Raw genomic sequence first — 17,751 nt, 5'->3', positions numbered from 1 at the left:
CATCGGTGATATCAAACTGGTCATTAGATTGTTGTACATGTTGAGTCTTGTCCATGATTTTGGAAGGGGTTAGTTCTGCTGGTCTGCTAAACTCGATCCAAACAGGGGATTTCAAACCGTCGTGATCTATGGATAGTGTCAAGCGATCGTCTTCTTTGGGTTGACATTGTCGCTTGAGTGCGGTGAGCAAAGAATCCCACATCTCGGTGATAAACCCTTCTGCTTTCTCCAAGGGTACGTCGGCCTTGAAATCTTTAAACTTCACCGTGTAGGTGTAAGCCGTGGTTCTAAATTTTCTAGAGGAGCGCTTTTCCGTCTCTCGAATGGAATAGTATTTTTCAGGGTTGACTAAGGGTGACGAACTTGGTTTAGAGGTTTCAAATTCTGGTTCACTCATGTCCTCTTCAAAATCACTGGCATGAATTTGTGCCAAGATTTCAGCTCTGGTACGAGGCGATAGATCACGTTTCTGCCTCTTACTTTCTTCTTCTTCTTTCTTCTCGAATGAATGGGATCGTTTCATCTTGAGTGCAAAACGTCAAATGACTCAAGTGTAAACACCATAGACTAAGTTATAGTCATGGCAGACCAGCGTATATAAAAGGGTGTGTGTCTTGTTCTTTCACTATTCATTTCACTCTCAAGCCGAGCACAACGATGGAAGAGACTACCCAGATGGAACGTTTCGTCAGAGCTTTGCGAGGGGTCATTAGAAAATTCTCTTCAGACCAGCCGACGGACTACTCTCCTTCCTTTCGAGATAAAAGTCAAGATACTTGCTATATCTGTCAGAAGAAAGGGCATTGGTCTTCAGAGTGTCCAGACCGTTAAAAAAAAAAAAAAAACAGGGGCTAAAAAAGACAAAAGTCAAGATACCTGTTATTATTGTAAAGAAAAAGGACATTGGTCTCCAGATTGCCCAAAAAAGAAACAAGAGGAGTCAGAAGAAAAGAAGGATTCTTCAGAAGAAGAGAGGGATTCTTCGGAAGAAGAGAGGGATTCTTCAGAGGAAGAAGAGGAAGAAAGAAGACAATTCTATTTACAAGAAGCAAAGAAACAGGAGAAGAAAAGAAGAAGGGAAGAAAATGAGGAAAAAACGGTGAAGAAATTCAAAAAACAGAGAGACTAAACAAGGAGAAAGAAGAAGTCAATGAACTTTTAATTAAAGTGTTGTGTGGTGAATTGTGAATTGGATTGTAAAAAATGGATAAAAGAATACATGAATGATATAAGGTAAGTGTCTTTGAGTTTTGATTTTAAAATAAGAAGCTACACTCACGCACTCATACACAGACATGTACTATAAGGGTAAAAGGGTTTGTTTTTTTTGTTGATTTTTGAGTTATTGGCAAATTGAAAGGCTATCTCTTTTCGAGAGAAGTGGGTGGCCCTGAAAAGGGCCTTTTTATTTTGGTGTAGGGGTGAGTTTAACCAATCAACTTTAACTGCCTTAAGCCTTTGCCACGGCCGAGGCCTACTTCTGATGATTGGGTTGAAATCACTAAGGGTGGTACGATAGGCTTAGTCACAGGGTTGGCGTGTTTAGCTCGGGAAGGTCGTATTCTCTTCGGTCGTGATAAAGAAGTCTGATACATTTGTTTCAGACTTCTTAACTCCGCTAAAATGTCCAACAGTACCGTGACCGTTTGATTTTCACCCTCTTGTTTCTTTGCTGCTACTTCTTCTTGCTGTTGTTGCTGTTGTTTTTTTTCTTACCTCTTCTTGTTGCTGTTGCTGTTGCTGTAGGAGAAAAGCTTGTTCCGCTTCCTTTTTGTCGTTGCATAAATTTCTCCAATTCTTCTTTCTGTCTCTGTCTAAAATTCTCCACTTGCGGTAATGAAGAAGGTAACGAAGGTTCCGGAACAAATTCTTGCGAGGTAAGAAAATCCACAAAATCCCAATGTACCTCTTCTGAAAGTAAGTCCGGGTTCCCTTGGGCAGTCTCCCCTGCTGGTGCACCCCAATGGATCGTTTTCTGAGTTTACGTCATGTTGAATCACTGTCGCATAGACTGACTGCACACAAGCGCTAACGAATCTATATAGACCACGTGACGTCACAGACTGCTCTCTTCGGATTGGATGCGAGCTGACTGAATTTTGTAACGCGTGTTCGGATTGGTGAATGAATTCAATCCGTTTCAATCCTTCCTTTACCTATAAATAAGCGCAGTTCACTGCATTGATTCACCTATTCTCGTCGCTTCAAGATGTGGACCACAGTTGAGTCATCCACCCTTGTGTCTTCCATAATGTTTAGGACGGACATGCTCATGTATGTCAGGTCCAAGTGGACTGTTGTTGATAGGACAGATACTAGTCAATGGATGAGGAGAGTTTACATAGAAAGACAAGGATGTCTCAAGAGGGTACTTGTGTATGGACCGGCAGTTAGAAGGAGTTTAAGAAGAAGAAGAAGAAGATGTGACAGATGCCATCTATGTTAATATTAATATTAACATAAACCCAAAGGCCCTTTTCAGTGCCAGCCATATTTCTCGAAAAGAGATAGCCTTTCAATTGCCTACCCCTTTTTTAAATTTAAATTTAAATTTAAAAAAATTTTAAAAAATTAAAAAAAAAATCCCATGTTCAATTCCCTTGAGGCTATAGTGGCCCAAGACTTTTTTCCCATATTCAATTCCCCTTGAGGCTATAGTGGCCCAAGACTATTTCCCATGTTAAATTCCCCTTGAGGCTATATTGACCCACGATTTTTCTCCATGTTAAATTTCCATTGAGGCTATAGTGACCCAGGGGTCTCTGTAATGCTAATTCCCATTGAGGCTCTAGTGCCCCACTTAACTACTTCTATCGTTTTAAATATTAGTATTTTTCTTGTCCAAGGTTGAAAGCACTCTTGATATGAAAATATACTTTAAAACAAAATTTAAATGCTAGCACGGCCTCTTTCTCGACCTTGTTGTGAAGCATGGCTTTACCAACTAATGATGTTAATCATTATGACGGTTGAGGTGCAAGGGGCGGAATTTATTCCCTAAACAGTTTGGCGCAATGGAAAATAAAGTTTCCATCCAATCTGGATTTGTTTGTTGGTTTTGTTTAATCTACACGTCTTAAACTCACAAGTCTACTGCTATGGTTTACCAGCTCTGCTTCCTAGGCGACTGTTAGCATTTCACTGTCTAAATGCAGACAAGTTAAAATGGAAAGTATATACACCGCACACCAACGTCAAGATTAACACAAGCCCGAAACTCTTATTTCCCAAATATATGCTTATCGTCAATTAGCAAACAATACTAGCAGAAAAAGATAAATCGCACCCTTAAGTCGCAATTTGACCTGAGTCAATTTACGAAACTATCTGTTATTTCTTTATTCAGTTATCTAGCTCGACCTAAAATGTCAGACAGAGTGAAAAGTTTATCTACCGCATGAATCACCGCATCGTGGATTATGTATAGGTGATCGAATTTTGTATGTAAGGTTCAGCTGTGCTATGTGCCTAGTGACAATACTCTTTACATAATCCTTGTCTGTGATAATGAGCTGATTACGACTGGTTTAAGTTGGAAATTCGCAGACGCAATTAGGATAAACTAGCAGGGTCGGAACTACCAAGGGGTGCGGACTCGTGTTTTCCCTTGTGTTACATTGTTACAGGTTAAACCACCATCCCTTGATTCATGGACGGATACTCCTAATTTTCTTTGTAACGAACCACTGTAGTTCAAGTACGTTGCAAGCATAGAAAGCAAGCTCTTGATAGTTATGACTAAATTTGATAGGACATGTTATCCCCTAATAAAGGTGATGTATGATATCGTGTGTTGGATTTAGCTATCGATTATATTTATTTGTTCAGCGAAATGTAAGCTTGAAAACAACAATCCATGGCCACGAAGCTCAGTTGATTGTGAGATAGTGAGTACTAACGCGCACCTGATGATCAGAGCATACCGTTGTGAACAACAAGATGAATCAACGGACAGATAAAAAGTGCATGTTAGTGATTATTATATTGTCTTTCATCCTTGTCTATCAAACATATATCATTACGCGATGTATGTATGAGACCAGCATGACGGATCACAAAATGGAGTCATCATGTGCCAACAATTTACGCATTGCAAATTCGATACAAAACACGGACGCGAGGACAGAAATTATGTTTTCGGATCCTAAAAAGCCTCTTTTCTCTGGAAAGGCATTCCGTACAATTACGGAGAATCTGATATTTGAAGAAGATGTATATTTTGTCGATGATAACAAGAGAAATTGTAAAAATTGGGCAGTAGTTACAACGATTTTTAAGCCATCAGAATCCGTTCGCTACATAGTTGAGAACCCCAAATGGTGCGTGGTCATAGTCGCCGACATTCAAACACAGTCTAGGGATTCCTATATATCTGAACTTGGATACAAGGGAGAAAATGTTATATTTCTGGAACCCGGTGATCATGACAGGTTATATCCTGCAATATCAAAGGCGTTACCATGGAAACACTTCGGCAGAAAGAATATTGGTTATATCTATTCAATTCACCATGGTGCCGAGTACATATGGGATTTTGATGATGATAATGTTGGTCTAATCGACTTCGCAATGCTTATTGAAAAGACAAACTTTAGTTATCTAATACCATGTTCCGGATGGTCAAATGCAATGATTAACCCTTACCCGTACTTTGGTGTCAATGAAACTTATTCATGGCCGAGAGGATTCCCTTTGGAGGACATTCGTAATCCCATTGTGACACCAGGATTATGCCAGTCAAGTGTTCCTATGACAATTGGTGTGGTCCAATCATTGGCAAATAAACAACCGGATGTTGATGCTATTTATAGATTGACGCGCGACAACCCGTTTGATTTTAAAGCTACTTTGAAAAGCCATCAACCCCTTATGATCCCAAGAGGTTCATATACTCCATTTAATGCCCAGGCAACATTATGGGCTAAGCCAGCATTTCTCTACGTTCCCCTCCCAATCAGCGTGGATGGAAGAGTCACTGACATTTGGAGAAGCTATTTTGCTGAGTATTTTTTTCATAGGGACGATATAAAGTTACTTTTTTCGCCACCTTATGTGCGGCAAGACAGAAATCCTCATAACCTTTTGAAAGATCTTGACGCTGAAAATGATTTGTACATGAGAGGTAAATTGCTAATAAATCTTCTCTCAGAGCTTTCTAGAACAACATTTTCTCTGGGCCTTCAACAATTGTATGAGGAATTATATAAGAGAGGATACATCGAATCCGAGGACCTTAAATTTATCCATGCTTGGATCAAAACGGTAGAAGCCATTTCTAAACAAATCGCGTTTAATGGATAGAAAGAGTAAGTGTAATTTCAACATATTCGATATCTTGTTTGTTTACTTAGTTTTAAGATGGTTATAGCATCGTGATTACTGCGCTTTGAACATTAGTAGTAAACCATTTAGTTTGACTAGTTGTGCTTTTAGAAATATTTCTGTACGTTTACCATAAGTAGGAGTATAATTCTATAGTGACTGTCATGAAAGCCGCTATAATGTATTTAATATTGCAAGTGTAACGATTAGTTTGAATTATTAGACCGATTCAATTTGATAAATAAATCAGGAATGGGCTTCAAGGAAAGAAAACCCTTTCGAAACTTTGCTTATTGTGATACCATATTGATGTATATTACTGCTCTTTTTCTGTATTTATATGTTGCTTAATCACAACATGAAAACATTTGTTTTTAAAGAATGTCAAAGATGGCATATTTTTTAAAAACTTAATATTCGTCCTACGTTTAGTTAGACGTTTTACTATAAATAATATAATGTTGTCATTCCATGCTAACGCCCTAGTGCTGCCTTTCACAACGTCCTGCTTGCAAAGTTCAACCGCTATGAACATTGCCTCGCATAAAATCTTTAATTGCCCTTCAGTTGATGAAATATTCCGTCATCCAAATGTTAGCAACTGGACAGTTGTCTGCGATCATTGTAAAAGTAAGCAGCGGTTGTTTCACCCGCATCACTGATAACACTGCGACATTCATGTGCATATCAGTTCATTAAAATGTAATTCGATTTATGATTCAAGATGAAGTATTGAAAAAGATGAAATGTCGAGCAATTTTCTTTCTCTTTTGGAGAAAAGAGGGGGAGGGCAGTACATACAGTGATTCAGTTCAGTTAACTGGCAAATGATAGATATGTAACAGCAATGTCACTGTCATAATAATTTAATGTTTATCACCAAATCACGTCCTGTTGTAAGCAACCTAAAATCCAGATCCTGATTAAATGCTTAGTATCTCGTTCTGATCCTGATTGTTAGATTGCTGAAACCTTCAGGTGTTTTAACAATGAATATATATATATATATATATATATATATATATATATATATATATATATATATATATATATATATATATATATATATATATATATATATATATATATATATAATAGTTTACGTGGCATATCATATAAATGCCTACTGGCTTCAAAAGCTTTCACTTTGACTTACTTACAGCAGAACAGATTTGTTTGTTGAAGTTAGAGCTTTCTACCAAAACTTGTATTTTACTATTATTAGCGAGCTTAAAGTAACGTTCTAACTTTTAGAATAATTCTCTGACCACACTGAGTAACTCATATGACTACTTATATGGAATAATCAAAACCAGTAGAGCATAAGCGGTTCGCCTGCCAATGAAAGTGTGATTTTAGTTAGAAGAAGCTTTTGAGCGCTTAAGCTAGTTGTAACTTAAATAAACTCAGACATTGCTTTATTGATAGAGCAGCAGGGAGTGTGAACAGGCCATTTTTTTGTAGTATCTATTTTTGAAAATAAAGCTTCCGACGAAAAATGAAAATACATGGTCAATAACGCAATACCGAAGTCTCTAACCGACAGAGATTTTATCCAACTGGGTTAGCTTATTTTATTACTTTATTATGCACGTTTGTGTTTTCAACTTCTCATGCGTATTCGTTTACCCACCTGGACACTCAATTTGTGTCGTCACACTTCCTGTTGCTGTCTCTTAACCGTTTTATCATGACCTTCGCTATATCGCGACCGGAGATCGTGTACATTTCTTGTGATAAATCCGTGTTGGGTAGCTTGCGCACGTGAAAAGAATTTTGTGAACTTATCATATCCATATCCCCTGAACACCAAGACTGAAGAAGAATATGTGCATCTACTCCATTAAACACATCTAAAATATTGCAGTTATTTCTGATTACTTTAGGTATTTGTATATAACGCTGAGTAACATAAATCACGTGTTTGTTTTTCTGTTTGCCTCCGAGCTGTATTTCATTGTTTGCATAGCATCACATCATCTTATACTACAAGATTATTAATAAATCCATCGAGGTCATTCTTCAAATGGGGTTTCATCAATATCGGTGATAAAACAATAATATCATTACCAACCTCGTCCAATAAGTTTACATTTGTATACAAATCTTTAAGAACATCGTAGTTACTCTGGTCATCTATAGGTAGTGCAACTAAATATGACTTATCCCACTTGAGCCATCTCATTATTAGATTAAGCAGCAATTGCTTCTTACCAGACGATGATGAACTTATAATAATTGTTCTGAAAGAATTTGGTAGCGCTGGATGATGCCTAGATGGCCCTTGCTTTCGCATTGCTGAGAAATCAATCATATCCATGTTGTACCAATATAATAATTGCATGAATTTATATTGTGTTCGATGCAGGGCATCCACCCCCACCAGTGCATTGAAAACAATAACAACGAGGAATAGCACGCGTACACTTACAGGCAAGTTTATGAAATATGGTAAAAGCAAACCCTAATTTATCTCCCTTGACACGTCAAGGAAAACGGGTGGTGATATCACTGCTTCACTAGAAAATTACCAGGGGCTCCGTGGGCTAAATATCCTGGGGAGAAGCATCAACCTGGATATACTTATTGTGCTATTGGAACCCGACTTGATATCCGACTTGACGAGAAAGATAAGCTAAGACCAGAAGAGTATGCAATAAATGCAATTGATCAAGCGTGCTATATTTCTTTTTCTGACATGGGTACACCAGCCAACTCTGCTAACTTTTGATTTGCAGCAGCCTGATTTATTATTTTTTAATATTTGCAGGCATAACGTCGGTACTGGGTAATTTTATTGGCTGCGGTTTTCCTCGTATTAATCGTGCTGGTTTATCTGTGATTGCGGATAATGCTTTACTAGCAACATCACCAACAACACCAAAACCTTTATCACGAGCAACGTCACCAGCTTTCATTCCCAGTTGTTTTGCAATCGATATTGCTTTTGGGGCTATCATTCTAAATAGACAGTGAACAATATCGCCGAGTCAGTTTCCGTAGGTAACTTTGTATATTGGTAATGGCGAATTTATTTTTAAGACCATTACAGGTCCACGTTGAGCATTGTGTACGATCATCTTATTTTTTTTACTGATTTAATTGTATTCCCCCAATCACTGTGATAATCATCAACGATTTCATCGATGAGAGCCCGATAAACATTAATGTCCATGTTACCGCCTGTATATAATCGTTGACAAATATCAACTACTGGCGTAGTGATTTCTGGAGAATTATTACTGGCTCGTTTTCCGCCAATCAGAATTTCAAGTTGTTCAACATCGGCAATGAAATTAATGGGACATGGAGTAATAAGACCACTTCCATAAGTAACAAGGCCACCTCCAGTTGTTTGTTCAGCTTCTTCCTTACTTGGTGAAGAACGTAATTTCATCCATCCTTTAATTTTTTCAAATTCCAAATCTTCTTCTTTTTGTTTCCTTTCTACTTTTGCAACTTCATTTCTTGTTATTGTTGTCTCCTTTCCTGTATTGATTGTTCGATATACCCATTTACTTTCTGTTTAAAGATGTCAAACTTATAACTATCTTTCGCAGAATTTTTTATTTTTTTATTTTAGTAGAGACATGATATACATCCTTAATCCTTTTGGCAGCTTTTAAAGTTTTAACATATTCGGGTTTTACATCTTTATCTCTATTACTATGTCCATACGTGGCAATATCAATTAATTGGTCTGGGTCTTTGATAGTGGCAATACCTTCGGGTGTGATTTTATCTGTGACGTTTATTCTGACTCTTGGCAGAGGTTGAAGTTGAACTTAAAGTTCTTGTTGAGGGGGTTGCTGGGGTGGTGGCTGAGCTGCTTAGATAAAAGTGTTCGGGTTTGAGCTTTTACGTGTGTCGCGAAATGCCCGATATGGCTTATTTAGTCTTCCATACTTTTCATTTAAATCAGGTTGTCTTGTTTCACGCGCCGTAATATTTCTGTAAATGTAATTTTTCGTCGTATCGCGTGACGCTTTTATTGCTCGCGCGGCACGTGCGAAATAATGTATTATTGCGCACTACTATATTCTATCGGGTAGAGATATTGAAGGGCACAGCCAATATAGAGGGAAGCTCTTAAACATATTCAGCTGTCGGGCAGGTGCCTTTGTAATTTCGTTAAAGCCAAACAGTTGGGTGAGTCGAATGTTTTTTTAGTCAACTCTTTTTATTATTTACAATAATTATTCAGTTTCGTAAAAGCACGTTCATTGTTGTATTATGTGGTCACATCGTTTATCGTATTTGCAATTCAGTTTATTAAAATATAACCTAGGCTTGTAGTAACGAGTTAATTTCATCTAGTCGCTATCACGACTAATTTCGAAAACATATTATGTATGTATTAATGTCATAGCATTATGTATATTTGCTTTTATTGCATAGCTTTCCTATGTCATACTTCGTGCCTATCGTATATTCTTAAAGTAGTTGCAACAAAACCCATTCCAATTAAATTAGACTATTGGAGAGGTGTGTTTATTTTCCATATTCAGCTCGCCGGTTATGAGCAGCCGGATGGGCTTGTGAATACCATGACGTCTGGTGTACCATTACTAGTATAACCCACCAATTCAGTGCCAACGTACGGGTACAAGTGCGGAGGGGAAAGTGACCGTGCCAAAGAGAAGGCCGTGTCAAGGTATATCTTCCAGTCAAGTAGTGTTTTGACTACAAGTAGAGCACAATAACAAGTAGTGTTTTGACTACAAGTAAAGTACAATAACAAGTAGTGTATTGACTACAAGTAAAAGAACAATAACAAGTAGTGGTTTGACTACATGTGAATTACGACAGTAGTGTCTGACTACATAAATGTTTGCAACCAGTAGTTGATTATATGGGTTTGCAACAAGTATTGGTTTATATGAACGTTTGCTAGAGATATTTGTGTACATGAAGTTTTCATGGAGTTTCTAGAACTTTTTGACTACTTGAATGTGACATAGTAGTGAAAGTATATTCCGTATGTGTTCTATATTCATTTTATATGCTTTTCTGTGTTATTTTCATATCATTAGTACCAGTGTTTAATATATTGTCATTTGTCATCCACGAACGTGTTTATTGTTTCATAAAACCCTGCCAGGTCTCAAAGGGTCAGCTCGACTACGTTACAACGTGTCTATTGAGTCCTGAAATGAAAATTATGGAATTAAAATAAAAACATAAGTTGGAATTAGAGTTAAGGAGGATTAAGCCTCAGAAGGAGAAAGAAAAAAAAAACAAAAAACAAATGCAATTATAGAAAGTGGAAACAGTGAAACAAAACAAATGATATTGCAGAAAGAAAACGAAAATTAATGCAGTTAGTGAGAGAGAGAGTAAGATGATATTCTTTTGATGATGATATTCTTTTATTCCTCTATTTTCTGAAGATTTTAAGACAAAAAAGAAATGCATTTAAATACATAGAATCACAAAAATAGTAGATTCGTTACTTATTGAATTATTTCCAACAGCAAACGAATAAATAAATTAAAATCATTACTAATCTAGATAGACACATATATACGATAGAATATTTGAAAATGTATCCTCACAACAAAAATAGTTTCCTACTCTCTTTGCAATCCAGTACAGGTATTTCTTTCCTTATATTTTGAGTGAGTTCTCTATTGAATCGAATATATAATATCCTTTATCTTAATGAAATACTTGGTAGATAGTCTGATCATATTTATCCATGCCTCAAATTCTAAACGTTCTGATATATCATTTAAACCACCAAGTAGTATGATCAGTATAACATCATCGATCTGATCACAGAAATCACGGTAAATCACTGGAGGCATATACGAAAATAGACTTTTCATCAAGTGGTTTCTGTCGTCTGAGGTAAAGGCACAATTCATCGAAATGTGCAAAATACGGTCATGGCTCATTTTGCCACATAGGGGACACATTCCAGGTCTTGCCTGCATTCCTCCAATACGAATTAATGTCCCATATTCCATTTTTCTGCTTGACTCAGTGTAAGCTATTTTCCATAGATGATGCATTTTTAGTCCTGGATTATTTTTTAAAAATCTACCGAATCCCTCTGATGGATTTCTGATACTCATTTCATGTTTTCTCTCCTCTAATATCTGTATTCTTGTCCCAATTAAGTTTTTCCATGTTATTTTGTCTGGAAATTTTCCAGTGAAAATAAAGTCGTTGAGATAGTCTTCTAAATCATACTTTCTTAGTACAGTATTTACATAATATATAAGAGTTGTAGCTATGTTGGGGGTCAAAAATAAAATTTCCAACAGCCCAGAGGAAAAACTTTTTATCCGTTAAATTTGCTGATGTTCTACACATGCGACCAAGGAATACGAGTTTTTGCTTATCTATGCGAGCTTCCATTGATATCATCCCCAAGCACGATGTCGTAGATCCAATAGGCGATCTTTGAGGGAAACCTTGTACTCTCCGGGCGAAATATCGTTGTATTTTCTCCATTCACATGGAGAAAGAAGATGGGCAAATGCAACTGCAGACAGAAGAAAGGGTCGGATAAAGGGAAGGCTAATATTGGCTAGTACAACTGCAAATGCAAAAAGAACACGAAGAGAGAAAATTGTTTGCCCAGAGAAAGAGAAAAGGAAGAAAAAAATTGAAATTTACATTAAATTTTTTTTTTCTGGCAGGTGGAAATCACATGCCCTACTTTACAAACAAGCGCAGGTTTTGATCTTACTATAAATATTATGTTAGTACTCCTTTTAAAGAAATGTAGGTAAAACATTATTTTCTTCATTTAGGAAAAGTTGCTGACTATTTGTAAAGACTACCAGAGTACTAATTTCTGTTCTTTACAAAATGTACTTACTGACAAAGCGCGTGCAATTTACAATTTTTTGTCAGTACCGTTATGACTTGGTGCCTGGCGTACATCAACAAAGTTCCTTTTCCACATTTCTGTAAAGATTCACATATTTAATATCGGGGATTTGTACAGAGCCTTATCTAAATTCAACAGTATTGTTTCCTTCTTAGCCGATAAAAAACGAACAAAACTAAACGGGTGGGCTACTTCATTTTCCCGCTCGGTCAATATATCATTGCTTATCGCGCTGGCCTCGTTGACTGCACGCCAACATAAATCACAATATATCGTTCTGTTGGATCTCCGTTTTAATGTTTTCCAAACATACAATAAAACTAATGCTCAATGACAAATTTTCTATTTCGTTTCATTGACAGACACCTGGTTTGCACGCATTTCAGGTCACAAATTCATAGACGAAACTCGTAGAAGAACAGATTATATAAACACCAGTAACGAATAGTAAATATTGGGAACTGGCATACAGAACATCAAACTTCTGCATTCCCTCCCAAAGCTCAAGTGAAACATATTAGCAGCAGAGAGGGTGAACTGATCACTTTTTGGAAAGGTCCAAATGCCGAAATAAACCTTCGTAAAAAAGACGATTAAATAACGTACATAACGTTAAAATCAAAATATTCTAACCACGCGGTCCCTTCTCTAAGTGGGTTAGTTCAATTTATTATTTTGCTTTTTTCATGTACTGAAAATATAAAATACGCAAATATATTACGAAATTGAACCAACTTCAGGTCGCACCCTCTCTGCTGCTGTCATTAAATCATTGATGATTGAATAATACCACCAGCTAAGGAATCTTACACAGCTAGATTAACTCGAGAACGACTAGAAGCAATAAAGAAATTTCTTCCTGTTCGTGATTCGGTCCAGCGAAGACTACAGCAACGACAAGAAGCTCACGTTTAATTTGTAGAAGGTTAAGAACAATTATTCAAACCTATTACAAGCGCTACTGAAAAGGTTTTACAAGCCACTGAAGGTCTTCTTCCGGCGTTAATAAAAATCGTTGAACAAACTGAAAAGATAGCGAGAAGAACTAAAGAAACGAGAAGAATTTTACGAGAGTTTACAACTGGAATCGCTCCCGCTCGGCATCCTAAGATATACCTGAGGATACTGGCGAGTTCGTACTTATGTAGGTGAAGAAGATCTTGCACCAAAACCCAAAAGAAGAAAACTTATTGAATTGACTACAAAATTTAAAGATAATTGTATCAAAGAACTAAAAAATACGGAAGAAGAATTACCTAACATAATATTAGAAAGTATATTCGATAAATCTAATGTTTTACAACCCGGTTATGAAAATATAAATAACGAGGATCTTAGGAAATGGATATATCGCTTATATTACAACAAAAATGTCGGCAAATATGATCTTATGAAGACTGTATGAAAGTCTCTTACAGAAGTACCTTCTTCACTACATAAAGGGCTTTTATATCGAATTCCTCCACAACCTCTACCTTCACAACTTCCACAACAACAAATAGAACAATAATCTTCTTCACTGCAGCAAAGAATGATATCGGAATTTGACAAGTCTGAAGAGCTACTTGGAAAAGCGAAAGCAGTGAAATCACCCTTAAGACTATGGAGGAAAAAGCGGAAAAAACAAGAGCAAAAGGGAGCAACTGGAAGTGGTCTCCTGATTATATCAGGAGAAAGTCGTTTAGTTGCTTGTCCTAACAATGTTCTTTCAGACGTAGAACGACTAGAAATTCTTACTGGAAGAAAACGTGCTAGACATAATTCTCCAGAAATTATTAATGAAATATCTGATATTTGCCGATGATTATTTACAGGCGGTGTCATGGACATTAATGTTATCGATCTCTCATCGATGAAATTGCTGACGATTATTATAGCGATTAAGATCGCTACGATTAGATAAAGGAATAACAAATAAACTGATCATACATAACGCTCAACATGGATCGATTGTGGTGAGAATAGTAATTACCAACTTACGAAGCAATTTTTACGGTTATGGACGGCTATGGTGTTAAAGGTTTATTTGCGAGGATAGCCCCAAAAGCAATACCGGTTGCAAAAGAACTAGGAATGAAATGTATTGATCTTGTTCGTGAGAAAATTCCTGTCGCAGTTGGTAATATTGCTCGGAAAACGTTTTCGGCAATTAAAGAAAGACTAGCACGATTAATACGACGAAAACTACAACCAGTGAATGTGGCTAGCACTGAAGTTATTCCCGCAAATATCAGTAAGATAATAAATCAAGCTGGAAAAATAAACTATCAGAGCTGGCTGATAAGCAGACGAAAATATAACTTCAAGTCTTATTTAAGAAGTGGAATTTCCCGAAGTGTCTTCGTGTTAGATGACCATGATTTAGATTATGGCAATAATAATAAAACGTTCAAGCGTATCTCCCATCCCGCATTCGACATGGATGCGCAAGTTTTTAAGGATGAATATATTCGTGATTATCAATATTATTCTTATGACGCACGACAACCAAATCAATGTAGACGATATTTTTTACCCGCTGAATTATTCATCGAAGTAGAAGGTGAAATTATAAGAGCAGATGATACTGAATACGCAGTTTGTTAGATTTGGTTTTGTTAACTTTATCATGGCATTATTTGACAGTGCTACGTATATTATAGACGGAAGAAATATTGAATCGATTCAGAAGGACGTCGACGTTGCCACAACGATAATAGGTCTAGCAAGATATTCATATGATTATACAAGGTCAGCCGGCCCGACAATGATGTTTTACAAAGATGATACTGACCACCCTGAACATAGACCGTATATTATAAGTCGACCAAGAAACTTTCCCGACAACGATGACGCTGATATATGGCCCGTGGTTCAGGGAGCTAATCCAGAATTTAATTTAGGATTTTATGCACGTAAATTAAAGTTGAAAGGTGATCGTAGAAGATTTTCATGTGCAATTCCACTATCTCACATCTTTGGAGTTTGTAGAAATGTTAGAAAATCTATCTTTAGGGCTAGAAATACAACTGCATTTGTAAGAAAAACTACCTGCGATGATGAAATGTGGCGCCCTGCTGGTGATGCTGGTACAGTAATACTAACAAAACTTTCGATGCGGATGCCGGTAATGACTCCAACGATCGCCGAAGAACAAAGACTAATCTCTTTTATGGATTCAGGTGGTAAATCATTATCATTGTTAACAGTAACACAAACAGTATTCAAACTAGTGTCAATGGTTTATTTACAATGCAAATAGCATCACAACAGCGAGTTTCTGCACCACGACATATATTTATTGCTTTTCAGGATTTTACGTGAATAAATTTACAGACACGTAGTCATATGATATTTGACAAACTTGGAGTTAGTGATGTTTCTTTAAGAATAAACGGACATCAAGAACCAATTGAGGATATATTATTGAATTTTGAAAATAATCATGTAGCAGGTGCATATTATCGTGTGATGACATTTGAGACGTGATCAAAATATAAATGCTAGTTTGGAAATATCAGAGCTAAATTTCACGACGCTGTATCCGATTTATTACTTTTCGCTGGGACATCTTGATTTATCTAGACATTCTGTCATTGATATTCATTTTCGAGCTCAAGTAGCACAACCTCCTGTTGCCGTAGTTGGTCCACCAATTATTCATGGTGCTTACAGAGCAAGTGCTGTTATGTTCAGCGACAAATCAATGTTACTCGAAAGTGTTGGTGGACGTATGAGAGTTATTGATGCCTCAGTTGAAAATATGTAACATCGTTTACAAAATGATTGTAGCATAGTTTGCCAAATGATGTGTAATTAGATCACTCACGATATTTATAATTTCATATCATCATGTCATTGTCAGTCTGACTCCTGGTCAGAATAAAAAAAAAAAACTTCAGTCACATTCAGCAAAGAACTGCGAAATGAAAATATCACCAAAATCAGAACAAATCGAAACTGGTCCAAATAAATTATCATTATCAGAACGTCAAATTAAACATTTCAGTAGCGCTAAACAATCAAAAACAGGTGTTAAACTTAGTCTCTCTGCAGGTGCGATTAAAGACTCAATTAAAACAGGTGGTATATTTCCACTTTTTGCAGCTATATCAGCGTTAATAGCCGCTCCAGCTCCAGCTGTTGCAAAAGCAGCCGAACTTGGTGCTGTCGGTAGCAATAAAATGGCATTAAAGAAAGCAACAGGAATAGGATTAAAAAAGAGGGAAAGGTCTAAGATTACCTACAACCCCTTATCGACACGGAAAAGGTCTGAGACTTCCAAAAACAATTCATTAGACGCAAAACGTATTTTTCCAGGTTGTTGTTTTTCAGGATAAACATGTCGTTTTGAAGACGAGTAATATCAAATGGAATGACATAGCTAGACGCGTTCTCAGAGTTACTACGGATAATATTCCAGTATTTACTGAAAGCGTTAAAATCAAGGACTCAAACATATCAATCGCAATTATTAGAAATGAAATTGTAAAAAGTGTTGCTAATCGTTTACGATCTACCGGTGATACAATGACAGGTAAACTCAGCATGAATGGAAATAAAATAGTTATTTTAAGAGATCCAACATCTGATGAAGATGCAGCAACAACAGATATGTAGACAATAGCTATAATAATGTAGATACTAAATTAACGACGTACGAGCTGAGTATGCTGTTCCCGTAAATATGTTTTCAAATCATCTTAGAAATTTTAGAAAAATCGGTGAAATCGCAGAGGATTTCTTTGGAGATCCGTTGACTGTTGGCGTGAAACTTGTTGATAGTAACATAAAACTAAAGCAGCTATACTAGACGATGTTATAAGTGGAATTCCTGATACCGTTAAAAATTCATCTGATTAAAATTCCCCACAAGCAGATTATCAACGTGGTATAAACATTAGCGTCTGACCAAGCATTATGGTCATCACTCAATGAAACCATTAAATATCGCGCTTAGGTTATCGGTATATACAGGCTCTCAGTACTTGGTGTTACAACATTTACAATATCTACTACAATTTTACGGCGTCTTCCAATGACTCCGATAGGTGGATCTATGTTAGTGATGTTAGATCAGAACAACGAGGAAACATTTACTGTGGAACCGGAAGAAAAAAAGTCGGCTTCATTTATTATTTGTGTCTTGAATTAGCAATTAATTCCCACCTAATTAAATAATGAACCTTCAACGTGATGTTACAGCACAACATCATAGATATAATCAAGTATGTCTATGGCAAACAAAATTAAAAAATATCATTGATGTATATACAATAAAAGCAAAAAAATACAATAGACGCATAATTGCAATTGACATAATTGTTTATTCGGTATCTGCTGTTATCGCTGCAACCGGCGAATTGCCATCAACAATAACAATGACATCATCTATAATTATAACAATCTGTGTTTCCTCAGCAACAACAATTGCTGGAATTCTCAATATTTATGCAAAAAAGATACCCACGTACACAAATATAAAATTACATGAATACATAATAAAACTTCCTACAGCAATAGTGGCAAATTCTAAATTATCTTTGGTAATATCTTCAGGCCTAAGATATGAATTAATATCAGATACCGAGTTCACACAGATGAATAAA

The 17,751-nt window shown here is 36.5% G+C and overlaps 1 protein-coding gene across 1 annotated transcript; it reads left to right on the top strand.

Annotated features, from left to right (window-relative positions):
• Nucleotides 1-4,044: 4,044 nt before the first annotated feature.
• On the top strand, nt 4,045-5,301 carry LOC149804319 (uncharacterized). Its single transcript, XM_089932206.1, has one exon. The coding sequence runs from the start codon at nt 4,045-4,047 to the stop codon at nt 5,299-5,301; it is 1,257 nt and encodes a 418-aa protein (XP_089788332.1).
• The last annotated feature ends 12,450 nt before the right edge of the window (nt 5,302-17,751 follow it).

The sequence above is a fragment of the Sinohyriopsis cumingii genome, chromosome 2, assembly GCF_028554795.1.
Source record: "Sinohyriopsis cumingii isolate HCF-2022 chromosome 2, ASM2855479v2, whole genome shotgun sequence".
NCBI lineage: Eukaryota > Metazoa > Mollusca > Bivalvia > Unionida > Unionidae > Sinohyriopsis > Sinohyriopsis cumingii.
Note: the sequence above shows the minus strand (reverse complement) of the source record. Positions and strands in the feature narration are given on the sequence as shown.